The 26,873-nt window shown below is 43.3% G+C and overlaps 4 protein-coding genes across 8 annotated transcripts in view; 2 read left to right on the plus strand and 2 right to left on the minus strand.

Annotated features, from left to right (window-relative positions):
* The first annotated feature begins 285 nt into the window (after nucleotides 1–285).
* Nucleotides 286–17,188, plus strand: Nhe1 (Na[+]/H[+] hydrogen exchanger 1). Of its 2 annotated transcripts, none has more exons than XM_071784394.1 (5): nucleotides 286–1,766; nucleotides 1,859–2,028; nucleotides 2,106–2,477; nucleotides 2,562–2,896; nucleotides 17,059–17,188. In XM_071784394.1, exons 1-5 carry the CDS (start codon nucleotides 434–436, stop codon nucleotides 17,060–17,062), a joined length of 2,214 nt encoding a protein of 737 aa, XP_071640495.1. In that variant the 5' UTR covers nucleotides 286–433; the 3' UTR covers nucleotides 17,063–17,188. The 2 variants fall into 2 exon arrangements, with proteins under 2 accessions (XP_071640495.1, XP_071640494.1); XM_071784393.1 differs by lacking the exon at nucleotides 17,059–17,188 and adding an exon at nucleotides 3,594–4,749.
* On the minus strand, nucleotides 4,942–15,534 carry Srpk (SR splicing factor protein kinase). Of its 2 annotated transcripts, none has more exons than XM_071784395.1 (6): nucleotides 13,723–15,534; nucleotides 12,798–13,008; nucleotides 12,395–12,710; nucleotides 11,651–12,229; nucleotides 11,259–11,556; nucleotides 4,942–11,161 (listed from the first exon to the last, which is right to left on the minus strand). In XM_071784395.1, exons 1-6 carry the CDS (start codon nucleotides 14,061–14,063, stop codon nucleotides 10,870–10,872), a joined length of 2,037 nt encoding a protein of 678 aa, XP_071640496.1. In that variant the 5' UTR covers nucleotides 14,064–15,534; the 3' UTR covers nucleotides 4,942–10,869. The 2 variants fall into 2 exon arrangements, with proteins under 2 accessions (XP_071640496.1, XP_071640497.1); XM_071784396.1 differs by having other exon boundaries at nucleotides 12,798–12,990; nucleotides 13,723–15,532.
* Nucleotides 16,494–20,040, plus strand: Ciao1 (cytosolic iron-sulfur assembly component 1). Of its 2 annotated transcripts, XM_071784428.1 has the most exons (5): nucleotides 16,494–16,653; nucleotides 18,691–19,065; nucleotides 19,153–19,261; nucleotides 19,358–19,522; nucleotides 19,628–20,040. In XM_071784428.1, exons 2-5 carry the CDS (start codon nucleotides 18,703–18,705, stop codon nucleotides 19,894–19,896), a joined length of 906 nt encoding a protein of 301 aa, XP_071640529.1. In that variant the 5' UTR covers nucleotides 16,494–16,653; nucleotides 18,691–18,702; the 3' UTR covers nucleotides 19,897–20,040. The 2 variants fall into 2 exon arrangements, with proteins under 2 accessions (XP_071640529.1, XP_071640528.1); XM_071784427.1 differs by lacking the exons at nucleotides 18,691–19,065; nucleotides 19,153–19,261; nucleotides 19,358–19,522; nucleotides 19,628–20,040 and adding exons at nucleotides 17,040–17,520; nucleotides 17,657–18,224 and having other exon boundaries at nucleotides 16,529–16,653.
* Nucleotides 19,598–26,873, minus strand: part of LOC139816724 (neurotrimin) — a 64,346-nt gene continuing 57,070 nt past the window's right edge. For both annotated transcript variants that reach the window (XM_071784433.1, XM_071784434.1), the window contains exons 5-6: nucleotides 23,482–23,650; nucleotides 19,598–23,249 (exon numbers count right to left, since the gene is read on the minus strand). In XM_071784433.1, the coding sequence (XP_071640534.1) occupies nucleotides 23,143–23,249; nucleotides 23,482–23,650 (276 nt within the window). In that variant the 3' untranslated portion in view covers nucleotides 19,598–23,142. The remainder of the gene's footprint in view (nucleotides 23,250–23,481; nucleotides 23,651–26,873) is intronic.

Genomic DNA, 26,873 nt, shown 5'->3' on the forward strand with positions numbered 1-26,873 from the left:
TTTATCAACGGAGTGTAACGATATAAAATAAAGAAAGAAATGAGGTGGACAATAAAAAAGATAACTGTATTCTTATATGAGTAACTTTAGTAAGCAACATATTTTGGGGTACAAAATCTAGAAAGGGGCGTAATTTCCGTCGGCGAAAGATTATTATCAATGATAATTATTTAACACAAGAGATTCGTACAAATGTCATTAGTGTCATTACACAGTCATTACAGATAATAATCTAGGGAATTTTTTTTTATATTCGTAGGGACTGACGGCTGAGTCAGCTGATGATCTTGAACATTCTAATCCACTAGTCAAACGTCAGTTACTGAGCTCTAGCGAGACTGGCATCTCGGTAAAAAAAAAGAGGAGAAAAAGAGAAAAAACTGCAAGCCGTCTTCTGCTACCTGCGAGATAGATGATGCTACACCGTTGAGAGATGACAACAATTCGAGCACGTTCTGTACCGTCGTGCAGGTGGAGCCTCGTCATCGGGATCTTGCTGCTGTGCGATGTGTCGCAACATGTGTCGCGCGGCGAGAACGCAGTTAACCTAAGCACCAGCGGGATCGTCACCGAGAACAGATCCGTCACCGCGGCCTCGGTGACGGACGCCTCGGCCGTACCGAGTGTCACAACGAATGTCAGCGTGTTATCACACGAGTTATCCAGCACCGTGCGACCCGCGATTGATACGAGTCAAGTCGTCAGTCGCAATGCTAGTTCAACCAGTTCAACCGCTAAACCACCAGCACCGACCTCTGCCGCGAGCACGGCGCGGCCGGAGGATGTCGCGAGCCACCGGACGACCGAGAAAAGCCCCGCGACGTCGCCGAGCCCCGACAGGAACACGACGGACGTTGTTCCCGTGCCGTCGCAGAGCCCGGCGGATGCCGCCAACTCGACCAATGTCACCGCGAGCAACGTCACCACGACCACCGTCGCTCCGGCGGAGCCGGTCCTCCCCGACAAGGGCTCCGCCGAGGAGGAGCACAACAGCTCCATGTCCATATTCTTCGTGCTGTGCGTCCTGGCGCTGGGCATACTGCTGATACACCTGATGCTGCAGACGAATTTCCAATACCTGCCCGAGTCGGTGGTGATCGTCTTCCTGGGCGCCGCGATCGGCATGATCATAAACCTCATGTCGCATCAGAACATAGCGAACTGGAGGAAGGAGGAGGCCTTCTCGCCGACCGCGTTCTTCCTGGTCCTACTACCGCCCATCATCTTCGAGTCCGGCTACAATCTGCACAAGGGAAACTTCTTTCAGAACATCGGCAGCATCATGGTGTTCGCCATCTTCGGGACGGCCATCTCCGCGTTCGTCATCGGCGCCGGGATATATCTGCTTGGTCTGGCACAAGTGGCGTACAAGCTCAGCTTCGTCGAGAGCTTCGCGTTCGGGTCGCTGATATCGGCGGTGGACCCGGTCGCCACGGTCGCGATCTTTCACGCCCTGGACGTCGATCCGGTCCTGAACATGTTGGTCTTTGGTGAATCGATTCTGAACGACGCCATCTCCATCGTGTTGACCACCTCCGTCCTGGAGTCCAACAACGCGGCGACGACCAGCGAGGCTATCATACTCGGCTTGAATCGGTTCTGCCTCATGTTCTTCGCGTCGGCGGGCATCGGCGTGGTGTTCGCTTTGATAAGCGCGTTGCTGTTGAAGCACGTAGACCTCAGGAAGAATCCGTCTTTAGAGTTTGGCATAATGTTAGTGTTCACATACGCCCCGTATGTTTTAGCGGAAGGCATACAGCTGTCAGGTAAGCGTTTGTGATAATTTTATACAGTAAATTTCTCTGTTGTACAACTCTGTTATCGCTTATATTTGTTTCATACTGATTCGTTGTTGCAGGAATTATGGCGATTCTGTTCAATGGAATAGTCATGTCGCACTACACGCATTTCAACTTGTCAACTGTTACGCAGATTACGATGCAACAGACTATGCGTACGTTAGCCTTCATTGCTGAGACCTGTGTCTTTGCTTATTTGGGATTAGCATTGTTTAGCTTTAGACATAGGGTAAGTGTATCGTATAATATGCCGAATATATACACTCCTCGAATCCTTTCGATTAAGTCTCTTTTTCCTGCCCGTAGTTCGAGCCAGCACTAGTCGTTTGGTCGGTGATCTTGTGCCTGATTGGAAGAGCCGCCAATATCTTTCCTTTGGCCTTGCTCGTGAATCGTTTCCGCGAGCATCAAATCACGAGGAAGATGATGTTCATCATGTGGTTCAGCGGCCTGCGCGGTGCCATATCATACGCGTTATCGCTTCATTTGGATTTCAGCGATGAAACGCGCCACGTTATTATAACGACGACGCTTATCATCGTATTGTTTACGACCTTGATATTCGGCGGGTCCACGATGCCTCTGCTGAAATTCTTGAGGGCCGAAAAGAAGCCGAAGAGCAACAGTAGGAGGAAGAAGAAGGATAAGGAAGTTACATTGAGCAAAACGAGAGAATGGGTAATTTAAAAAATTATATAACACAGATAACACGTACAAAAATTTTTATACACATATAGATGATATATTATTTTTTTAATACAGGGACAAACTATAGATTCTGAGCACTTGTCGGAACTCACGGAGGAGGAAATGGAAGTGTCCTTCTTGCAATCGCGAATTCGCGGTTTCGCGAGGTGGGATCTGAAATTTTTCATTCCGTTCTTCACGAGACGATTCACGCAGCAGGAGCTGAAGGACTGCAAGTCGCAGATGACGGATTTGACGAATCAATGGTACCAAGCTATTAGAATCAGTCCAATAGAATCGGATGACGAGGCGACCACGGCATCGACCGCGCAATTAAATCTGAACATCACCGGAACAGCTAAGGGGCAACCGCCGCACGGGAAGGAGAAGAACGGACGTCCTAGACACGGGTCTATATTAAGTATTTAATTTATTTTGTGTGTGTGGTGTGCCCTTATGTGTGCTGAACTACGTGCTTTTAAATTATATTGCCTACAAATGGGTGTATATACAAGTATTTATTAACATTAGTATTAAATCTATAACAGTATAGATCTTTTCACATGAAGGAGAATTTTCTGTTTCATCAAAGCTGCAAATGTTGCCTTGTTCCATTGAGCTGAAGGAGAGCACTTACAATTTCCTCTATTTAAAATTAGTACAGAATTTCTCTTTGACTTTAAATTCGCTTGTTGCTTAATATTAACTTACATACGTTTTATTAACGCACTTCATTGATACATAGGGAATATAAAATGTTATCTCCTATAATTCTCTAATTATTTCCATGATTTGTGAACAACCACATGGAAAGAGAAAATGGATAAGAGAGTTTGTGCACAGCAAACTCTATACAGCTACAATACGAGTGAAATTTTTCTAAGGTTGAATTGTCTCTACATCATATTTTCGTAATTTATTTGTTTTCGCCTAATATTTACACGTACCTGTATAATTGTAAGCATCGTTACATTATTGCTTATATAGTGAACAGCAGTGTATTGTCCAATATGCTTGCTTTATTCAAAGCAGCTTGGCAACGATGGTGATGGGCAGTAAATTGATTTCAGTTCCTAAAATATTAACAGAAATACTATTAATTTGCAGTGCTGAGGAGGATTGGTCTGATTAGTTCAACTTATTCCCACAAGTATATTTTTCCCCTGCGGATTAATCACTTGTTCCACGTGTAATTCTTTAATCGCGCAATACTTGTTGAATTCGATGAAGATTATTTATACGATCTGATACCTTCGTTGGTATTAGAGATGTGTACATACAACAGATTTCTATTTGTGTTACTCTTGTTATGCATATTTGTAATTATTCTAAAATTAATATTGTATGAAAGTAAAATTATAATAACCAGGAAACAACGAAGTCGGTCACAGTAATGTGCATAACGATAGTATAATGTTGTATATTTTATCATTTAGCATTATTTTATCCAATTATGTGATAATTATTATTTCAATAAGTAACAAGTTATTCGAACAGAATTCGCAAACGATTTAATTAGCGATAGTAAATTACTGAAATTGACTGAAAAAAATTTAAAACAGTCCCTATTCATTATCATCTCTTTCACAGAATTGTCTAATTGTATTTGTAAAAAAAAATGTCATCTGCGTTTTTACAACATCCCAATATTCTTCAATATTTATAGTACAAAATGGATTGTATTTTTGGTATCGCTAAATATGTCTGTACAGCGTGTTGAAGGTATTTTGATTTAAACAATCAGAAAATGTGAGAGATTGAAATTAAAAAAAGATCTGTTTCCTAGTTATTAATTATCCGCGACGATGTTATTGCGAGAAGGGAATACGTATGCCGTCATGCGAATAGTTTACGAGCACGTGTTTCGTATCGTATCACTCGTGGGAGGGACTGCGTTATCTTGCTTCCTTGAGGCCGAGCGTTAACCCAGCGTGTTACGTTTTGTAGCTAGAAACCAGCTGGCGAAAGATAGCACGTCCTACGTTCCGCTGTAATGTGATTCGAGTTGAATTATAATATAAAATGATATTTGGCGGGCGACACGGATTTATCCTTGTAACTGGCGCGGTGTATCAACGAAAAAATTGCGAGACGAATTCTGTTCAAGTGTTCTCTTCGTCCACCGTCTGAAATACGCATATTTAGAAAAAAAAAAACGTGAACATATTGTACATTACACTTTGTACGACCGTAGTCACAGGGACAATAAAGGTGATATAATTTGTGATATACATATATAAATAAACTCACGTGAGCGAATCCAGGTCTGCTGCTTTCTTACCCTTAATAAAGCGACGGATGACGAGTGAAAAAGAGAAGCATTTTTATTTTGTTGCGAATTTATTTCTCATATATATCGATCTCTCTCAGATGGGGGTGGGGTGGGGGCGGGGGGTACATTGGTTGTCTGTTTTTCATTATTCTTTGCGGCAGGGCACATAACGGAGGCAGCGTCTAAACATCAAATCCATTTATTCGTTCGATTCGTTACGGCTATTTTTATTATGCTCTAGAGTTCTTAAATGCTTCGCACGGTTCGTTACATCGAGTGACTGGAGCACGAGACGTTAGTATACAATAGATCAGCGATGATTTATATACTCGCCGTCATTTTTTTTCCCTTCCCTCTTTCTCGCGAGCGTCAATCCGTCAAGGATACCTGAAAGGGAAGAGTGCACGACTTTGATTGTACGGTACGCTCAGACGAACGTGATTTAACACACCTTCGAACATTCATCGGTGCGGAAGGAAGCGTTTTCGTTGGAAAAGATCTATCAGGAATCCGTAGGAAAGGAACGGATTATACGGATTGCGCGATCCAGGAAAGGAATATGGTTCCACGATTTAAGTCGGAAGCGAGTGAGGTGAGAATCCTTCTCTCATTAATCTCCGTCAATTTTGAAAATCGAACGCAATTGTATAACATAAATGCCGAAACGGACGGAGATCCGTGCTTGAATGTGCGAAATTAATTCGCTCATTATTTGCAGAGAACCCAAATGACGCGCGTGTGTCGAGAGAGTGACGCCTCCCATTCCTTCGCACCTCGCAGACGTATTCGACGCGATCAGGCGGGACTAATTAAGTCAATCGAGCGTCTCGCTCCGGTCCTCTCGCGAGAGGATTCGATCGCCCGGCTGGTACAAAGGGCATATTTTTATCGCGCTAATCTGGGATATTGTCTAAGAGAGGAGCGCACGTCGACGACGACGACGACGACGACGACACACCCGCCGTCCCTGACTCTTTCCCTGTCTCGATGCTCCAGCCCCGTTTTTCTCGCGAACGCATCGTCCGGGTTCAGTTCGCTGTAACTTGCATGTTTTGTCGGCTCGATGAACTTCTAAAGATGATCGTCACGTATCGCAAGCGCCTACACGCGCCTCTATCGATAGCTTTACAACCCTTTATTAAAACGTCCGTCGCGCGGCAGGACCTCGCGGGCCGGGCCTGCCGGCGACCCACAAATTGGCTAAGCATGCAGAGTTAAATGGCTCTCTATAACGCTACGAGACCAGTATGACTATGTACCAATCAGTGAGATAATAATATTATCGTACGCCGACTTTTCGCGTCTCCCTTCCACCTTTTATCTCTCTTATTTCTTCTTCGCGCGCGCGCATCCTAATATCTCCTCTATCGTTCTGATATATAATCGCTGTACATTTTAAACGTCGTGTGACCCGTTCGGAAGAAGGGTACCTCTGCCAATCCTTCCGCGGCTCGATCGCCGAGTGGGGGATCGTCTTTAATACGCAAACGCTTCTTCTAAAAATGTGCAAAACCCCGCGCGCTCCGGGTTTTACCCGCAATATTTACAGCATCTCGCGCGCGTCGCGCGCTTACATGTAATAAAACTTGGTGTTTGATATAGCAAAGCTTTTTCTCTACTCTCTCCGTCCCTATATCAGTCGAAAAATTTCGCTCGTCGCTCGCGTCGCTCTCCCACGATTCAATTTCCAATTTCTTAAGATTAAGAGAGGAGAAACCGCGCGCGGAGTAAAATCCCTTCGACAAAGCGCACGCAAACTTATCGTCGACGTTTATTTTCGCTCCTCGATCAAGGCCACGTTCTTCCTCAGTCCTCCGCATTCGCACTTTAACGTCGGCGGTATATACCGACGCGCTCGGTTCGTTGAAGATTCGAACGGAGTTGCGGGAGTTTCTCCCGCAACGCGATTACGCGTCCTCGATTATAATTAAGAAAACGACCGACGGCAATCGCGCAATGCAGTCTCCGCTATACGTTTAACGTCGTACAACTTTATTGCGTATCGTCGATCCTTTTCGGGGGACGAGAGGGCAATCGGTATCACGTCTCGCGACTTGGCCCTCGGCCCGCGCGAGAAAAGGAATCGAAAACTCGTCTGAGAAGCACATCGCACGTGCGTGAAGATATCACACCCCCCTCCGTCGCGCGGGGACTTGCGCTCCCTTATTTCTAAGTCGCGATATGATACCGGTTGCTCCGATCCCGAGATATAATTCACAAATATTGGTGTATCGTGTATCAACGCTCGAGTTCCTCGGCGCGATTAATATACCCCGATCGAAAACAAATCTGCTTCGCTCGGAACAAGTTTTTTTTAGAATCTACCCGATTGGAACATGAGTCCCTGCATGGTGCGTGTGTGCGAATTTCAATTATATTGGGTCCCTGTATTCATACACCATTTCCTCCCCTTTCGTCCGACTGATTTCCGATCATCCACGTCCGCGCGAATCTCCCTTACATTTATACACATTTGTGCGCGAGAGATCTCTCTATCGCGAAGGGGGGTGGGGAGGGATATCTCTTATTTTTCTCTCCCTTTCTTCGCTATCTACTTCGCGTAAGTAAAATTATTCCGCTCGGAAGTTGGAAAGGGGGCGACGGGGATGTCTCGTACATCAAGAGCTATACACAGTTCGCTATTATCGCTTTTGTTAATTTCCTTCTAACTATATCCTAACGCCAAGCAGCGCGAGTCACACCTATGTAATTATCGTTTCAATATATCCGTATGTTTATATGTATATGTATGTATATATCTATATTTATATGTATAGAGAGTATACTAGAGGTATTAATATATATATGTATGATACATATGATATATTAATATGAGATATAACATTATCTATGGTCACAATGCGAGCGATTTTCAACACGGCAACACGGTACTTGAGCTTCGGTTGATCTGATGACGATCGGGACGCGATTTCAATGCCTATACGCTGACTCGCGGTCGTCCAACAAAATCATTTAAGTCCAGTCAACGATCCGTTATTGATAATTATGTCGTATCGACGGGACCATACTCCTTAATTGCACGCTTCGTTCGATACCTATCTCTCTTAACCGGGGATGAAAACCGATAGATATATTAAATAAAAAAATATATACACGTGTAATTATACATATGTGATATTCATTATATATGTATAATTTCATTGAATTCAGCCCTACAAGCACGTAAGAATTACCTCGATTCTTGTTTGTGATATTCGCGTACGGATTTTCTTTTCGACATCAATTTCGACCTCGCTTCGTGAAATAATATCTAAATAATTAAACGCTCAAACTTTTATCCTGTTTTCTCACGTTATATTAATTGCCATTGAAGATGCCCGTAACAATGAAGCGTAGGTTTGATTATTCTGTTTATTGATGGAGGATTCTTCACGTGCCTATACAACTGAAAACTGAAACTCACCGGTTTTGATCCTCGGCTACACACGACAGATCCTTGGAATTTACATATCCTTATACTTGTTTTTCAGAAGAATTATGTGAGTTCCGAGAAAAGCTCGATGTGTTGATTTGATTAGAAGCGCGTTCTCTATCATGAATAACGAGGAATACTAATGGGAAAATTAAATCGAACCGCGATCGCTGCCTTCGTAATAATGGATTTAATTCATGGCTGAATTTAGTAGAACGGTGTCGAATATTATCCGTAATTATCCGCTAAAATTTAGCTATATACTGTACAGATTCGCCACGATCGCCGTCACTGGAGACCACACGATATTCACGAAAGAGTTCCTGCAGGGGAAACGATGATAAATAACGTGTTACAACCTAAAATGCATCAGGTTTTGTATTGCCGGGATAAAACAGCATATAAACGCATTCTTCCTCTACCTGATAATTGTAGCGCGGGTAGAAGAGGCACTTTCTCATCTCGCGTGTCGTATATCACCTGTTTTCTATCTACACTAAAAATTTTGGGATGCACGTTTTTCTTTTCCAATTTTTTAATCGCGATATATGACTCATCCGCTAAATTAAATGACCGACAACGAAAATATAAATGGAAATCAGCAAACGTGTTTCATAAAAATGCACGTCAATTTTTAATAAATTAGGAGAAGTACGCCTCGTACAACATTTCACGTTGGAGTGTTTACATGATCAAATAGAAATATTGCTAATTATGCTATTAAGATACGATCAAAAATAAAATAAAGAACGCATGTGTTGTGTTAAAAAAATAGATCGTAAAATGCTGTATATTTTTACGAGAGTATTTTCCTCTTTTACCCGGGGAAGAGATACAATCGCAGTAAGTGACAAGACATTTGTACATCATGACGAAATGTATAATTCCACGTACGCACGCCTCTCCACACACAGTTCGATCGAGACCTTCTTTTTTTTTCTTGTCAAATGACTTCAGTTCAAACTGGCAGGCGAAGCGAAACAGAACATTCAGCGGGAAGCATGAATTGCGCTCGTGCATAGGAAAGTATGCGCGACATAGACGGTCCGGTCGGAACGCACTGCTTCGCTTTATCGTTTATAAAATAGAAGACAATTATAATCGGCAGAGAGCTCGATAGTCAGTCAGTGTTCGCGAAGTAAAGAAGTTCGCATGAAATTCAAACATCACTCTTGTTACAACTGTCCCCATCATGCTTGCCAAGACCTTACTCGCAATATAGTTATTCTTTCTCTTCGGTAATTGTACATTATGTATACAGGCATTCGCATTAGCGATGTAAACAAGTTTATAACAAACAGAAATGTTCATTACAATATCAGTATTGCAGGGCCCAGTGGAATAAGACAAAGCACATGATACTTTTTACAAAAGTATATATAAATTTTTTTATATCAACATTTGCAAGCGCGATCTTACCTCGCGCTATTTTTATCAGCGCTTGCCGCTAATAAAATTTAGATATATTGACAAAAGCGATACGAAAGAAAAACAATATTTTCAAATTTTATATAAAACTTCACATTAGAGAAAAATGAAACTTTTGAATATGCGCATACATATTGTCTTATCCCAATCAGCGCCCGCGTAAAAAATTACATATCCCAAGAATCCAGTGACCGACTCTCAATTATCTACAATGTACAGATCCCTCTATTTCAATTTACATTTATTTGAATGCGGCCCTTCGTTACGCGCACGTCTGTTGATGAGTATTTCTAAACCGGTCCACGTGTATTGAGGTAGACGTAAAATATTAATTAAGTAGCCATTTCTGTCCCGTTGCGACTTCACGACAAGTTTGTTGGCAAGAATTTACAGCGACCGGCGTGTGCGATGTATAAAAGTACACACGGATAACTGAGTCAAGGCAATGAGTCCTAATTTTAAACCAAACACGATACCGAGCCCGCCAGTACCTTCACAGCGCATTACGAGCAGATCCCACGACTCTTGGAATATCCGTAGATAAATTAAATGACGAGTACGAAGAATGCGACACGAATGTGTGTAAAATAATGTATATATAAAGTATACTATGAAAAATTCCTTTTTAATTTAAGTTCTCTCATCACAAAATAAAAATACGATTTAACAAGTGTACAACTACAAATGGTCAGCCGATGTGTTGAGAGTGTTTACGTTAGGAAGCACGCGCGCGGCCGTTTCTTTTTTTTTCTTTTATGTGGAAATCAGCGGAATGTTGCAAGATCTTCTTCCTGAACAATTTCCGGATTTTGCGACACTTCGCTCGCTGCATTCGAGAGACAACTTTCCTTGAGGCGACTTCCGCAATATTGTCAAATCACCATTTGTAAAGGGTATATAACAATCTTTTCGAAACGTTTACAGTTTCGTAACATTTCCCACGCGGAGACACGCTCGTAGCGTACGAGTAATATAACAACATATGTTACAATTTATTTCCGTAATTCGTATTATATCAAATAGTTTTCTAGTGTGTATGTGTGTGTGTACGCGCTCTTAAAACGCACTTGCTCTTCGTACGCAAATTGTGGGTCGCTGAATTATAATTTTTCAGTACGGAAATAACACCTGACATTTACAAGTGTTTTCGGCTTCCTATCACACTCTCGATTTACGATTGCGACAACTGGGCGGTAGGACCGGGGTGAAAGTTGAGGGGGATATTACAGATAAAACAATAAAAAACGCGATCACTTTTTGATTTGCAGCCACGGATGCTTCAGGCACTCGGCTGCGGTAGCTCGCATGCTCGGATTGAACTCGAGCATCGGTATTAGGAACTCTGCGAACTCGCGCGCTTCGCTCGGCGTCCACTCGTATTTCTCTGTCAACACTTCGTACAGGCCCCACGGTTTCAATCCGGTAATATGCTTCAACTCGCCCTTCCTGTTGAAGTATATCCTCGAGTTCTTCCCTGAGAGAGCGATACGTCTCGGTATTTCTCCCAGCAACTCGATAATATGAGCCAAATGGTCTTCATCTCTGGAACGTTAATAAGTAATTGACTCAATCCTTGAACTAGCGTTGATACAATTTTTACAAAATTCACACAATTGCAGTTGAACCTTGTAATCGTTACCTGCAATAGTCTTTGCCATTGTGCGGTTCAAAAAGGTAATCGCCAGTCGCCAATTCGAACGCCATGCAAGCAGTTGACCATATATCGGCAGAGGTGTCATATCCGGAACCTAACAGAACCTCGAGCGACCTGTACTGACGAGTTTGGATATCGTCCGTGAATTTCTTATGAACCCAGCATGCGTTCCCGAGATCTGCTATCTTCACTTCTATTTCGCAATCCATTATGGCAGGATCCAAAGGAGACATGGACGCCCGTTTCAACTGCTTACTTTCCGGAGGGTTCAATGACCTACGTTCTGCAAGTAAGACGATAGATGACAAATAAAATTGCAGTAGAAAACGAGAGAAAAAAAGAGACGTGTCGTCGCTCGACAGCGACGATTACTTTACCTTCGCTACCTTCGTCAGTATCGTCGGGATCAGGTGGTAGCATACCTTCGCCGCAGCTTTTCTCCACATCGCACAGAGTGACGTTGTCCATCTTTTCGGATTGCTCGGGCGATGGATTCTGTATCTTCTCACCGCCCGCCAAACCGTCTACTCCGTTCATGTGCAAGGAAGGCGCGGATGGCTCTGAGATGTCCGGAGAACCTTTGCTCTCCGTATTGTCCTCTATGCTCTCTGTATTGAGATCCTGGTCTAAGCTATTCGTTTCAACTTCCCCGTTTTCTCTCGTGTTATTCGCGAGTTTACTTTGTTCCTCTAGCTCCTCGATCTGTTCCATCTGCTTCTTCAAGAGCTCATTTTGGCGCTTGGCCTTCTTCTTTAATTTCTTCTTCTTATTCTTGGACATTTTGGAGTTTGGTGTAGGTTCTTGAAACTCCTTCGGCGCGGTAGAAATCAGGGACACAGGTAACTTCGCTCCCATAGAATGCAGTTCTGTCGCTTCACAAGCTAATTTTCTTATATAAATCTCATCGACGCACACAAGAACATTCTCAGGTTTAATGTCTGTATGAATAATTTTACCTGAAAGAGAATGCAACATGTAGTGTACACAGCGGTAAACTTATTGAAACTTGTAGTGATTTTCCATTTCAGATTTACAATAATCTGTTAAACTATTGCATAAAGCGGACTACGTATATAAAATTGAAAATTGAATCCTATCATTGACTTAAACATTCATCTTACATTTATTATGAAGATAGTCGAGACCTTCGAGGACTTGTCTGATGACGCGCTTAACGTTATTTCTTGGAATTCCTCTGTAGTTCGACTTGATAATCAATTTAAGAAGATTATGTCCAAGCACTTCAAATACCATGCAAACATGCAGGCCGTTAATGCCGCTGATCTTGAAGTCATTGAGCAACTGGACGGTCTTGTTGCGCTTAGGATCGTTGGGATCCGTGTCGCGCACATCTTTTAATAATTTAATTTCATCCAATGCAGTCTCAGTGAAATGGGATGCGGATTTCACTATTTTAAGCGCCACAAAACGTTTATCCTGCAGCATAAGTTTCAAAAAAACGTCCCGTGTTTATGTATACGTGTGTGAAAGAAGAATTGATTACTGCACATCCGGGAATCGTACCTGCAGGTCCCAACAGAGCCACACGGTGGAGAAGTGACCCCAGCCGAGCTTGCGCGTGACGTGGTAGCGATTTAAAAAGAGATCCCCTATCTTCACGGGATGGTACCCGCCTTTACAGTAGTCACTGCTGTCCTCCTGCTCCTCGTCCTCGCTACTGAACGCATCGTCGTCCTCTATCGTTTCATTGCTGGAACTATGACATGGTACCGATCTACGACAAATTCGTCAATCGTAAATGATAAATTACTTAACTAACGCGACACTATCGAAACACCTGATTCTTCCTCGTGACACGAGAGGTGCGAGCTAAATCAGAGGGAGAAAGCAGATTGTGCGCAATCAATAGCCAGGTTTCACGTCGACCGTCTCTACGATGGTGATATTCAACGAACATATATTTATTACCCAGTGATTTAGAAATAATATGTTGTTCTATTGATTTATAAATAATGTGTTGAAGATCATAAGTAATCGAATACGCGAATTTCATATCCAGCGTTTCCTACGACACACCCAACACGCGTGATTGTCGTTCCAAGCTCCCGATTAATAAAAAGATTACACGAATAATTCATCTTAATCCTTCGTGCCACCTACAATCGTTACTCACAATTATTATCTTACATCAAATACCGTATTAATCATCGTTATCCACAATTTCTCTCCCTCGGCAATCACGAACGTGCATATATACATACATAATCACCCACTTATCGATATCTCCGTGACACAGGAACCCAAATGACGGAAAGGGAGTCGAAACGGAACGCGGCGTACTCCTCGACGACGAGCTGTCATCGTCGACACGCGGCCCGTACAAAATCGCGAAAGCAACGTAACGTGAGGGGGATAACGCGGGGGTAACGCAACGAGTCCGGACGATGAGTCTTCGTGCCGGCGCGCCGATCAGGCATGTCGGGGTTACCTGGTCCCGTTGTCGCTGTTGTAGGCGCGCTGCGGAAGCCTACTCGAGGCGTACACCGAGGCGTACTCGTACGTCGCGTTGGTGTTGGTGTTGGTGGTGGTGGTGGTGGTGGTGTTGCTGCTGCTGGTGGTGGTGCTGGTGATCGTGGTGGCAGCGTTGCCGGTGGTGCCGGTGGTCGTGGTGGCAGCGACCACCTGGCCGGTACCACGCGCACCCTTGGAGCTCTGCGCGTCCTGCTCGCCCTGGGAACCGGCCTTGCCCTTCCGCTTGCTCGGCTTGTGCCGCTTCTTCTTCGCCTGGATCGCCAGGACCCGCCTGTTGACGTCCGTCTTGGCGCTCATCCCGCCGACCACCTGGACCTCCGCGCCGAGCTCGACCAGCGGTGCCCCGTTCGCCGCTTCCGCCTCCGTCTCCACTGTCGTCGTCGTTCTCGTCCTCGTCACCGCTGCCGCAGCTGCCGCAGCCGCCGCCGCCGCCGCCGCTGTCTGCTATCCCTTGTCCAACGTTCTCTCCGCACGCACCGCACGCACGCAGAGGCACGCGCGACCCACACTTCCGCCCGTTCCGAGCCGCTCCTTCGTGCTCTCCTTGCTACTCGTTACTGTTACTGTTACTGTTACTGTTGCTGCCGCTGCCGCTGGTGCTCGCCCTCGCGCGCCGATATATCGCGGTTACACTCGCGCCGATTTGACTCGACTCGACTCGACTCGACTCGTCTCGTCGCCTCGACTTGGCTCAGCTCAGCTCTCAGCTCCGTGCTCCGTTTGTCGCCTCGTCTGTCTCTCTTCTCCTCGCGCTCTCCTCTCCTCGTCTCTCTTTCTCACTCTCTCGCTCTCTGCCTGTCCTGCAGCTTCACGCGCGCGGCCCGCTTCACGGAGATCGGTGTGGATCCTTCTTTCTCTCTCTCCCTCACGCCTGTTTTCCGAAACTCCTATTATCTACCTCATCTCTCGTGGCCGCGCACTCCCGACTCCGCTCGGCTCGGCCGTTGTTTGAGTATGGCCGTCGCCGCTTCTGCTGCTGTTGCTGGCTGTTGCTGCCGCTGACCGCGCCGAACGCACGCATGCACACGCACGTCTGCCCGTACGTCCGTCCGTTCCTACGTTACGTTACGTACGACGCGCGTCTCGCGTTCTCGACGTGTCTGTCGCGCTCCGTCGCTGTCGCACGCCTACCTACCCACCGAGCAGGTGTCGCCGTGCCTCGTCCCGCTCCGGCAGGTCGTCGTCGTCGTCGTCGGCTACTCCGTGTGCACGCACGAATGCGATGTGTGCGATGATCGCGATGCGACGAGACAAGCCGCCGGACGAGCAGCGCGCGGATCTCTCCCACCTCGCGCCTCCTCACCTCCAAGTACCTCGGTACTCCTCACCTGCGACGCGGTAGAATCACCTCGGCTGACGAACGACTCGGTTCGGCTCGACGCGGCGCAGCAGCGCGGCGACTCTCGGCCGACCGGGGGTTTTTTTACGTCAGCGCGTCCGCGTCCGCGACCCGCGATTACGCTCCTCTCCGCGCCGTGGCAGCAGACGCCCACGGGACCACGGCGTCGACGACTCGGGGGCTGACGTTTCCTCTTCCTTTTTCTACGGTTTTCATTCATTCGTGAAATCTCCGCGCGCCCCTCTCGCAGCCACCCTCGTTTATTATGTATTTGGGGGATTGTTGGGTGGGCCGGGGATGGCGGGGATGCCGGGGTTACCGTCTGCCGTCTTACCTCTAGGCGCGGATCTTCCGCTTACCTTTTCGGCGGCGCGCGATGATGACGTCCGCGTTGCGTAGCGTCGCCGTCACGGCGATTGCGCGCAACTTCACTTCGGATAAACAGGTTTGGGAGAGACGAGATTTTATATATATTGGATTAGCGCGCGGCTGAATATCGAGCGCGACGTGAGATTCTAAAAATGTACCTGTCTAATTAACCGCAAATTAAATGTAAATTCGGCGTCGCGGTTGAGCGTGATGAGTCGGATTGAAATCCTCGCGTGCGCGAGGCGAACGACCGCGCTTACTCCGAGACGCTCTTTTTCGGCAGGTTTTGAAAATGGAGCGGACGCGCAATTTATTGGAGCAACGCTTGCCTATTCCGAATTTGAGCTGATTCGACCTGTTCTAAAGTGACTGAGGAGCAAAAGATGTAGCGCATCTGACGGTCCAGGATAAGGATCCTCAACCTATGGGTTTGCGTGTCGAATCCGGACTCCGTGAAGTTTTATCCGGCTCGCCAAAAAATTTCTCGACGTGCCTGCGTTTGTTTATTCCCATTGGGAGCTATTGGGAAAATAAAATATATGTATAATACACATAACGTGAATAAACGAACGCAGGCTATATTATATATGTATATAAATATATATATTATTATATTGTATATAGAAGGCCAATGAAAATTGTTGTAACGGGGGGGCGGGGGATCTAAATAAGTTTAATTTTTGAAAATCATATAAAAACAAATTATCTTTATTTTTAAATTCTTTTTTACTATGAAAGTTATAACATATATACATATATATACTTTTTATTTTTCCAGAACTGTTTGCAAAAATACAATTTAAAGAAGTCATTCAATTATTCAATTTATAAAAATTTACATTGATTATATTGTCGACATGAGAAAGATTCATGTAAACATATTGTAAACAATATGCAAACAATCCACGTCGCGTAATTTTGAAAATTACCGCGCAATTCTGCGCGAGTGGACCCTAACGCTCTCTGTGATCATCTTCGGTAATTATTTGCATGAAATCCCACGTTTATCGGTAATCGGTAGCCAATCGCAGGATCGTCGCGGGCAGCGACGAGAAAGGAGGTTATCACTGTTATCAGAGGCTTATCGTTTTCATAAATATTCCACCCGTTATCAACCGGTATATTCATGCATGCAAGAATTAGCGACGCCGACTGACATTCGCCTTGAGAACAGAAACGGTGAGTCTGCAAGATCCTTGGATATTTTATTAAATAAGTTTGAGCGAATTAATTTCGGTCGAGGGTCGCCCAATTATTATCGTCCATGTGACAAGATCTCTCCGGTCAACTCATTGTTGTTAATCACGTGTATTAACAAGCAAGTCACGTATGCCGTACGTAAGAACGACGAAGATTGGTAGAAAGAACGAAAATTATACGCTGCGCTATTTAGTTCCAACGTATCCTAAACTGTAGTTGTTTATTTTATTTAAAAAATTTATTTTCCAAGTCCATTTCCTGAAAGCACACATTTTAATTGTTACTTGTCTTGATGCATTTGTAATTCTTTAGATAGATTTGTCCCTCAAACGAAAAGATATGTATTGTCGTTTTACCTCTGACAGGTGAACTATGCTGTTGCAGGTAGCAATGGGTACGTTGGAACTAAAGCAGAGCCTGACCAGGCATAGGGGCAGAGTGTGGAGTGTCTGTTGGCATCCCAAGGGTGCGAATCTAGCGTCTTGCGGCGAGGACAAGACGATTATAATATGGGGATTGGAAGGGCCCAAGTGGGTTACGAAAATGATCCTCACCGAAGGACACTCGAGGACCATTAGGGAGGTGGCTTGGTCCCACTGTGGCAATTACATAGCATCGGCGAGCTTCGACGCCACTACCGCGGTGTGGGACAAAAAGTCGGGACAGTTTGAATGCAACGCGACGTTGGAAGGGCACGAGAACGAGGTGAAAAGCGTCAGCTGGTCGATCTCCGGCCAGTTACTCGCCACGTGTAGCCGAGACAAATCCGTGTGGGTATGGGAAGTGAATGACGATGAATACGAGTGTGCCGCCGTTATTAATGCTCATACTCAAGATGTAAAGAAGGTACGTTACAGATTTATCCATTGAAAAGTCTTTATTAAAGTATATATATTTATTAAGAGAAATCTCTGTTACTTGGTCTGTCAATTTATAAGTAGAAGATTTATATCCAGTGTACGTGAAAAGAGCGTGCTTTTAGGTGAGGTGGCATCCACACGAAGAGATCCTGGCCTCCGCCAGTTACGACAACACGGTGAAGATATTTAAGGAAGACGCAGCCGACAGCGACTGGTCGTGCATCGCAACCTTGTCGTCTCACACGTCCACGGTGTGGAGTCTTTCGTGGGATAAGATCGGCAATCGTATAGCGACCTGCAGCGACGATCAAACGGTGAAGATATGGCGGGAATATAAACCTGGGAACGACATGGGCGTCGCTACGCCGAATAACGACCCAGTTTGGAAGTGTATCTGCACGTTGTCGGGATACCATACGAGAACTATTTACGACATCGACTGGTGTAAGACCACGGGGTTACTGGTGACCGCGTGCGGCGACGATATCATTAGGATATTTAAGGAGGACGGCGACTGCGACCCGCATCAACCGAATTTCACGATGGTTTGCTCGATAAACAGCGCGCACGCTGAAGATGTTAACTGTGTTCAGTGGAATCCCGCGATTCCTGGTCAACTCGCGTCCGCGAGCGATGATAGTTCAGTCAAGATATGGTTTTATAACGAATAAAGTATACATCTATAAGATACATGTGATTCTGTCGTACTTTATTTGTCTTTTTTTTTACTTAGAAATAAGACGATCCAAAATTAGTGGATAATAAATAATAACGTTTGTTATAAAATTAAGAGTTATTACCTCTTCAGAGTAGCATGAGAGAAACGTCATTATTTCACCTAATTTTTAGTCGAATTTTTTATTTTGTGTAGCAACGAACAAATTTTGCTAAAAATTGTAAGTTACGTAGAATGGTGAATAGTTTTATTATTTCTTTCTTTCTTTGAAAGCTTAATTCGTACAAGATTCTCTAATTTCAGTAGTTTATAGTGTAACAGCTCAATATCTCGACATTCTTGTCAACAAAACTCGACTTTAATTTTGTGATAAATAAATGGTAAATTAAAATATATCTGGATATTACCTTCAATATAACTTTGTACTTGAAATATATTTATATATAAGTCATATTATCCATAAATACGTTTTTATTTCAGAGCTGCACATAAATGCTGAAGCGCTTGTACAACGTGGGATTATCTTGCGAGAATTTTTACTTTCGATACAGATATATTAGACAGTACAAAACTGTACGCGCGATGAGTCACACTGCAGAAAACAAAGGCATGCCGTTGAAGGATGTTGTGAGCGCAATGAACAAGTTTGCGGACACGTCGCTGGCAGCTTCTTGGGATAATGTTGGATTACTGGTTGAACCTACGGAACCGAAGATTGTGTCGCATATTTTATTAACAAATGATTTAACCGAAGATGTCATGGATGAAGCTGTCAGATTAAAAACCGATTTGATCGTCACGTATCATCCGCTAATATTTGCTCCGTTGAAATCTATCACAACTGCATCTTGGAAGGTACCGTGATGTCCTGTAATATAATCTTCATTGAAATGTTATTGCAACCTGATTTTCTTTACATTATTTTTTTATTTTGCATAATAGGAACGAATAGTAGCGAGGTGTCTAGAAAATAAGATCGCTGTCTTCTCTCCGCACAGCAGTTTTGATTCTGTGAAAGGCGGTGTAAACGATTGGCTAGCAGAAGCTTTCGGTAAGAAGAAAACCCGTTACAGGATCTTTACCTCAATCGTTAAGATTAAAACATTAATCTTACCATTAATCTTACCATTTAAATTTATATTTTAAGAGCTCGAGAGTAGCAATCCGATTCAGCCAAACGAGAGTAACGCGACTTATGGATTTGGAAGGTTGTGTACCTTGAAGAGCCGAATATCTATCGACGAAGCGGTAAATTTAGTAAAGCAACGAACTAATCTGAAGTACGTAAGATTGGCACGTGCGCGCGGTACAGGTGAGATCTTGGCAAAAATAATTTAATGCTGAAAGAAAGAAGTCAAACTTGATGGGTGATAAATAAATGTACATATTATTTTGCATCATTATTATTATATTTCAGATGGTTACATTAATACCGTTGCATTATGTGCCGGATCGGGCGTGTCGGTATTGAAAGGAATATCTGCAGACTTGTATCTGACGGGAGAAATGTTGCATCACGATGTATTGGACGCTGCGCATCAAGGGATTCATGTTATACTAACGAATCATTCTGATTCAGAACGCGGTTTTCTAAAGATATTTGCTTCGATATTAAAGCGCAGCTTGGAAAAACCTGTCGAGGTGTGCGTCTCCGAAAGTGACGAGGATCCACTACAAACCGTGTAAGCTGTAAAAAGTAAGCTTGTAAAAAAAAAAGAAGTATATTTACCGCATCTCTTGTCACGTCAATCGTATGTGATTTAACAGCGATTGAATATTCTATTATGAAAGAGGGCAATATTGGAAATAAAGGTTTTTGGTTTCTTTTTATTTAGCATCACGTACATTTTATCCTAATAGGACTTTAATTTTGAGATTATCGCGATATTGATCGTTGAAAGATCATGTACGAATAAGGTTTCAGCTAAGGAAGTATCGACTTGTCTTTCTCTCGAATTCGTTAACAAATAGTTTCTAGGGAGGACTGCGGGGCATTCCGTATATTAGCAGATTGTTTATCGTGATCCAAATTTTGACTTGAAATTTTGATTCTCGCGTCTAACCTGTTTATTTTTGATTTAATGATTTATTTCAATATCATGAATAAATCTATAAAACCAAATCTAATCCTCGAATGTAATATCGTTTATACTCGAAATTGGAGCAAGACGGCGATATACCTTAAAAGACGTTCGATACGCATGATTTAATCATAATTGATTTATTTGCACGACAATAACAAATAGCTATTATCTAATAGACTCGCCAAATCAAGAAGTGGTCGGAGAGTCTCGAATCGTCCACACAACGTCGAATAATTTCCCGGCCAAACGCACGGCGTACACCCTCTAATTTGTATTAGAGCGACAACGATATAGAAGCGCGTGTTATGAGACCAAAATGCCGTAAATCCGAAACTGACCGTTTAAATTCGTTAAACAATCCAAGTCTTCGAGATGCAATCCAACATTAATAAAATTAAGCTATTTTTTTTCCTTCTTGAATAAATATTAGAATCTCTATTATGCTTTTTTTGCGCGACACAATATATTAAAGGTAACACACTTGGAACGTATATATACGTGGAAGAGAAATTGCCTGTATGCTTTCTGTGGAAAAGATCTGTATTCAAATTGGGCGCGAGAGAGAGAGGCAGATCAATCTTCGCTCGCAATGCGCAAGCGTAGGGATGACGTCACGCTCACCGCGCTTTTACGGCGCGATTCGCGCTCGCGCATTGCGGACGGAGATACTCTTTCCTTGAAAAAAAAAAAAGTAGTTCTCCGAGTTCTCTCTCTCGCACCGTCTCGCACCCGATTTGGACACAGGATCCTCCGTTCCCCTTCCAGGTACATATGTTCTAAGGTAACGCATTAGAAAAAACAAAGACACATTACATATCAATGTTCGTACAGTAAACGGGGGCAAACTTTCCTCGACAATTACAATCTCGAACCTTATGATACCAAACTTGTAATTATAATCTCTTTTCATAATTATTATACCACCACATTTGAGCTCTATAACAGTCATTCGAAGCGCACTATAGATCCACGCCGTCAAATTGTTTGGTATGAAATGAAGCGCGAAACGTTTGATAGGTCCGTCTCGAATTGGCGAAATAGAAATTTAACGTGATTGTAGCACACAACATTCGATGGTTACCGAAGCGTTATTTTTCGTTCGAGCGCGTCAAACTTATCGGAGCTTCTTCTCTCATCGGGGTTTGAAGACGATCTCGTTATAAGGAACAGTTTCCGCTGCACAAAAACTTATACCGTTTGTACGAACGCGTTCTGTTTGCAAATGATTCCAATCATACCTCAGCGTGACACGCTCATTCACACATCATCGAATATTTCCATTTTAATGGCTTTACAGTGTATCTTATGTATATATATATATTTTTTTTTTTTTTTTTCGTTATACGTGATTCTCTCCCCTCACAACGTAATAGATTTTAACACGAATCTCTCTCTATGTCGAAATCTAAATTATTCCTGTAACATTAACATGTACGCAGCTCTTTTTCTTGGCAAGCGCAACGTATATTGTCTTGTAAAAACGTGGGTAAAGCAAAATAGATGTAACGTTACCTGTTGCTCGGGGAGTCTGGAGCACCCCAAATTAAGTAACTGGCAGATATTTTCGCAAATGTACTCGATTTTCGTTTACCCTGTTCTTCGCCCTGAATCGCACATTTACCGTGTTTCAGCACAAACGAAAATTTGATTCTTTTTTTTTTTTTCATCTCTTGCACGAGGCAAGAAGCGTTTCGGTTTATATAACTATCGATTTTACAGTCAATTTAGAAGAAACCGCCATTTGCGGCTCGAACTGGACCTTGGTAGCCTAATACTACTTTTCTCTGTGTGCATTTTGTACCCATATTTTTCCAACTTATTAAACTGCGCGCCGATTGTTTGTCAGACTTAAAACACAGTTATTGTTGGAACATTAAAATCCCCTCTTTTCCCCGTAATTAAATCGATTCGATTAAATTTTGATATTATAAGCATCTAAATCTGCGTGAAGAATTTACTGCGAAAAATATTATAATATGGAGCCTCTATCAATCTGTGCGTCGAATTGGTACGACACCCAGGTTCGAACCCTGGCTGAGGTAATATTTTTTGCAGTAAATTCTTCACAGTGATTTAGATGCTAATAACAAAGTTAAATCGAATCGATTTAATTAGGGCGACAGAGGGGATTTTAATGTTCCAACAATAACTGTTCTAAGACCAACAATCGGCGCGCAGTTTAACAAGTTGGAAAAATATATGTATGAAATATACACAGAAAATAGTATTAGGCTACCAAGATCCAGCTCGGATCGCAAATGGCAAGTTTCTTCTTAAGTGATTGTGTATCGTGACGGTCTTGTTAAATATTTATCGATTTTATCCTTGCACATCTTTTACGTATACGTTACGATGCTTTCGATTCCGAGGTACGATTCTCTCTCGTTATATTCTCCTATACAGACTTTCGTGAGGTACGCTTATTGACGTAGACAATACGTAGGCGACGGTTTACAGTCCGTAAAGAATATTGAATAATTCTCGCAAGGTATAAAGACTAGTTTTGATTAAAGGACTATGTTACGTCGTGTAAAGGCTATATTTTCCATTCAAACGTATTTAATAAACAATAAATCATAGGGAACGACGGTAGTAACAGCCTTTGATAACAACGCATCCAAATAACAGGTGTACAATGTAAATCACGTTATCGCGTTAGAAAGACTCTCGAACTTGTGGCGGTTTATTTTATCGATCGTTTTTATTCATACTGCATGGAACGTTTAAGCGGTGGGTGGATGCTTCTCTCTCTCTTTCTCTCTCGAGGAAAATCAAACGGTCAGGTGCGAAGGAAGGATCCGAGAGAAAATATATCCGACTAACGTTTCACAATGGTCCAGCTCTACGTCTAATAAGGATGATTCAGGAAGGTCAAAAGCGTCGTCGAGATCATTACAAAAGGTAAATTGGCTAATCTGAGCTGCCCGCCGTGCTGCATCGCGGCTGGATGTTCCCCTGCAAAGCGAAAGATTAATGCCCTCTCTTTTGCCGCTTTTTCCTTCTCTTAAACCGCCCCCGGCCGCGGTAATATTTATTTTCTCGCGATATACTATACGCGCCCGGATAATTGGGACTGAATAGCGTGTAAAGATCGGCCATTAAGGGTGCATTAAGCCACCCATACAGACCTGTTGTAACAGTCTGCGTAACAGCAGGTGCGTTATAAGATTAATATAAGTATACATACCATTAAGTACATGGACTAAGACTGTCTTTGTGTTGGCGTTGCTGGGATGGCAGGTGTATTGTCCGCTGTCCGCCGCTTGAGCACGTTGAATTAGAAGGTATGAGGTCGTTACTTCACCCTTCTCCGTGATAACCGATACCCCGCCTCGCGGACTGTCATAATTGATCACCTGTCACGTGCAGGCCCCGGAAAAAAAATTTTATTCTAATTAAATCTCCTCCTGTAACGCTTATGCAATAGTGTTCGACAAACCGACCGAAGGGATCAATTAATCGGGTGATTAATTAATCCTCCGTCGGAAAAAAGGCCTCGCTCGCGGACATTGGCGATACCTCGCAGAAGGGCGGAAGGGACAAAAGAAGGTCGCTGTAATAAAGTAGCTGGATTTTTTATCCTGGATTATACGAATGCGAGAGATAAATCCTTTAGTTCCGTCTTTATCCCGGCGCGAAAAGCTTCGTGGAATTCCTCTTCCGCGAATAGCGTCGTAAATAGTGGGTTTTGTCGAGAAAATTGTGCCTTCGCTATTAATTTATTTAAAAATAAGCATGTTCTTCTTGCGCCTAGCGGCGCGTGCGTTATCGCGTTTGCGTTTTTCGCGGGTGTATTTCGGGGACGCGGATTAAAAACGGGCAGCTCTCCTTTGAGCTCGATCGCGTTTCCCGGTTTGTAAACTCTGGTGGGAATTCAGTTTTGAAAACTTTAGTGAAACTGATATAGCAGTTATCAGTTTATGTCCGTATATTTCGTTGAAACTCATAATGTTTCAAAGCTGAACTTACAGCACTTTCAAAATAAACGAATCGTATGTCACTCCGTTGCAGAATGGATTTCAAAAACTTTCGGAGTATGCGTGCGAGAGAGAGAGAGAGAAATAGTAGAGACAGCGGAGAAGTACCATAAATCCAAAAATACAACTACAGCTCGGGACATCTCGTCTGTTTTATATTAAATGTCGCTTTTTTTTGTATTATTTTCTTTCCGAGTGCAGTTTGAGTGCCGTTTCCCGTCTCTGTATACGACAATTTCTTTACCCGCGCTCATATATTTTGTCTGCTTTAATTTTAACTTTTCTATATATCCACATCGCCCATTTGTTCTGCCTCTTTTAAATTTAGACGATCGCTTTTTACTCCTCTCACGTCCGCTTAGAAATGGATTTTGATTGAATCATGCCCCGCGCGCTTATTACACATCTGGCAACGAATCCCCCACCGTTATTATCCGCAACGTCATATATATTCACGTAATGCATATTTATCGAGAGCCTACAACAGATAGCAACTTGCGCCTTCCATATTAAACAAAGTAGCGATTCCACGTAGCTATTCGGATCCGCGGAAAATGTAATATATGCGGGAATACCTTCAAAACTGTTTGAGGTATCAAAAATTCCGTCTAGCGTGTTTCGCGTAAAAATTCCAAAGCGTATGCATACCGGAGGCCGGAAACGAAAAATATTACATTTGCTTTTAGTCAGTATGAAAGCAAAATATTTTATTTGTGTTTCTCGCTTTGCCACGCAAATCAGATACGTGCCCGTGTGAGTTTTTTTTTCGAAATTAAAACGAAAAATCAATCATGAAACACAGGGCACCCCGTATTTAATTAAGTTTTGATATGAGCGGAATTAATAACTGTTCAAATAATTATTTCAACCACGAGCGTGTTATTCTCGCTATTCTATCTGTATGTACCACACGTATGTGTATGCGTGTATAATATTTCGAATGTCATTACCTACACGTGCGCCATATTTCATTTTTGTTTAGTCGTACTGACGGAGCATTTTTTTTAACAGCGTCTCGCTTTTACGGATTTTTTCGCGTATCTTGGAAATATTTCGGAAACGAGATATACGGCGAAATATTTGGCTTTCATTGAACCTTTGTTTAATGAAAGTTAGCGTTTAATACATAATATTAACATATTCCCGTTTCACAAGCCGATCCAACATTCATCAGCGTTTGCATGCCGTTACTACAGCCGCATGCCGTCAGCGAATTCCAATGCAACAATGGCACGACGGGCTAAATGCTGTCGGCGGGCCACAAAATGTCCAAAATTCTGAAAATCCAAAATGTCAAATTGGCAATGCTCAATTGACATTAACATCCGTGTTTTTGCGGCCCTCTCGTGTATATCGCGTTTAGTTTCCCGTCGGCACCGCTGCGTGATTCTCTTAACGCAATACCATTTTTTCTATCTTTATCTCTTGTCGTTTTTAACGAATTAAATCTCTTCCCAAAACAGAATATAAACGTATTTAATTTAACAGTCAAAAGTTAATAATACCAATTGAATGTAATCTCGCTTGTATTATGTATCCCAATAGTCACAGCGTACTCTACAACAATCCATATAAAGCGATAAGCGCTGATCTTGGAACAAAAAAAAATGTCTTACCATTTGTGAGAAATAAGGATGAATTTAATCCCCAATACGATTTTGTTCGGAAGATTATTTCGAAAGATTAATTACGACACGTTTGATTTATTTCACAATAATCTCTGCGCGTCTGCAGAATCTGTGATAAGTTCTAGTATACAGATACTTTCGAACTGAAATGTTTGTCTGAAGATACATTTCCAAGGCAAATGGTATTCCAAACCACAATGTTTTTTTCCTGCGACGTAACTTTCTCGAATTAGGACGATCTTATGTAAACCTTTTTATAATGAGGATACACAAAGCGGATTACATTGTGGATAATGCCGAGTGCTCTCGGGTCGATGGGGAGGTTTCGCTACGAGCGCCGGAAACTCTCGCAGTCGAACACACCGCTATTTCCGCGGGTCACCGCGAAATTTTATTTCCTCGTGAATTATACCAAAGCTTCTCGGTGCGCTTGCTATTTATATAAGTATCTCAATTTTCCTCGCAATTGCAAACGTAACGCAAAACGCAATTACGCGTAACGAAGTTAATAGACACCGATACCCGAAATCAATTGTCCCGGCGGCGGCGGTGGCACGATTGCGCGTTTACCGATATTTATGCTACGTACTGCATATCTCAACACGCATAATTCTCCCTATACGAACGACCGGGGGAGGGGGGGGGTTAACTAGGTCGCTACGGATGGAAGGAGTGCGTGCGACGAGACAGACGGAAAATATGGGGCCAGTAGGAAATACTGCACGTCAAATTTTTCACTCGGGGGTTCGGGATATCGAGGCAGGATTGGCTAGCACTGTATAGGATGCAATAGCGTCCGGGACGGGATAGAAAGCGAATGATGAGACACCGGCGGAACAAGTACACGAGGAGAAATCTCTCCCGTGCGCGCGCGACGCGCGGAAGCTTATCGGGATCGAGGACGACGGAACAGATGGGATGTGTTCCCCGTTCGGGAGAGGAAGAAAGTCAAATTCTGCGGAAGATAGACTAAG

The sequence above is a fragment of the Temnothorax longispinosus genome, chromosome 7, assembly GCF_030848805.1.
Source record: "Temnothorax longispinosus isolate EJ_2023e chromosome 7, Tlon_JGU_v1, whole genome shotgun sequence".
NCBI lineage: Eukaryota > Metazoa > Arthropoda > Insecta > Hymenoptera > Formicidae > Temnothorax > Temnothorax longispinosus.

Bases quoted from the DNA above. Each gene is read 5' to 3' on its own strand.
- Srpk (XM_071784395.1), bottom strand. From the start codon at position 14,063: ATGAGCGCCAAGACGGACGTCAACAGGCGGGTCCTGGCGATCCAGGCG. The intron at 11,557-11,650 runs GTAAAGTAATCG...TCTTACTTGCAG, and splicing joins TACTGACGAAGGTAGCGAAG to AACGTAGGTCATTGAACCCT. The intron at 11,162-11,258 runs GTAACGATTACA...TTAACGTTCCAG, and splicing joins AATGGCAAAGACTATTGCAG to AGATGAAGACCATTTGGCTC.
- Ciao1 (XM_071784427.1), top strand. From the start codon at position 17,047: ATGCTGTTGCAGGTAGCAATGGGTACGTTGGAACTAAAGCAGAGCCTG. The intron at 17,521-17,656 runs GTACGTTACAGA...GCGTGCTTTTAG, and splicing joins ATACTCAAGATGTAAAGAAG to GTGAGGTGGCATCCACACGA.
- Nhe1 (XM_071784393.1), top strand. From the start codon at position 434: ATGACAACAATTCGAGCACGTTCTGTACCGTCGTGCAGGTGGAGCCTC. The intron at 2,029-2,105 runs GTAAGTGTATCG...TCCTGCCCGTAG, and splicing joins TGTTTAGCTTTAGACATAGG to TTCGAGCCAGCACTAGTCGT. The intron at 2,897-3,593 runs GTCTATATTAAG...ATTAATTTGCAG, and splicing joins AACGGACGTCCTAGACACGG to TGCTGAGGAGGATTGGTCTG.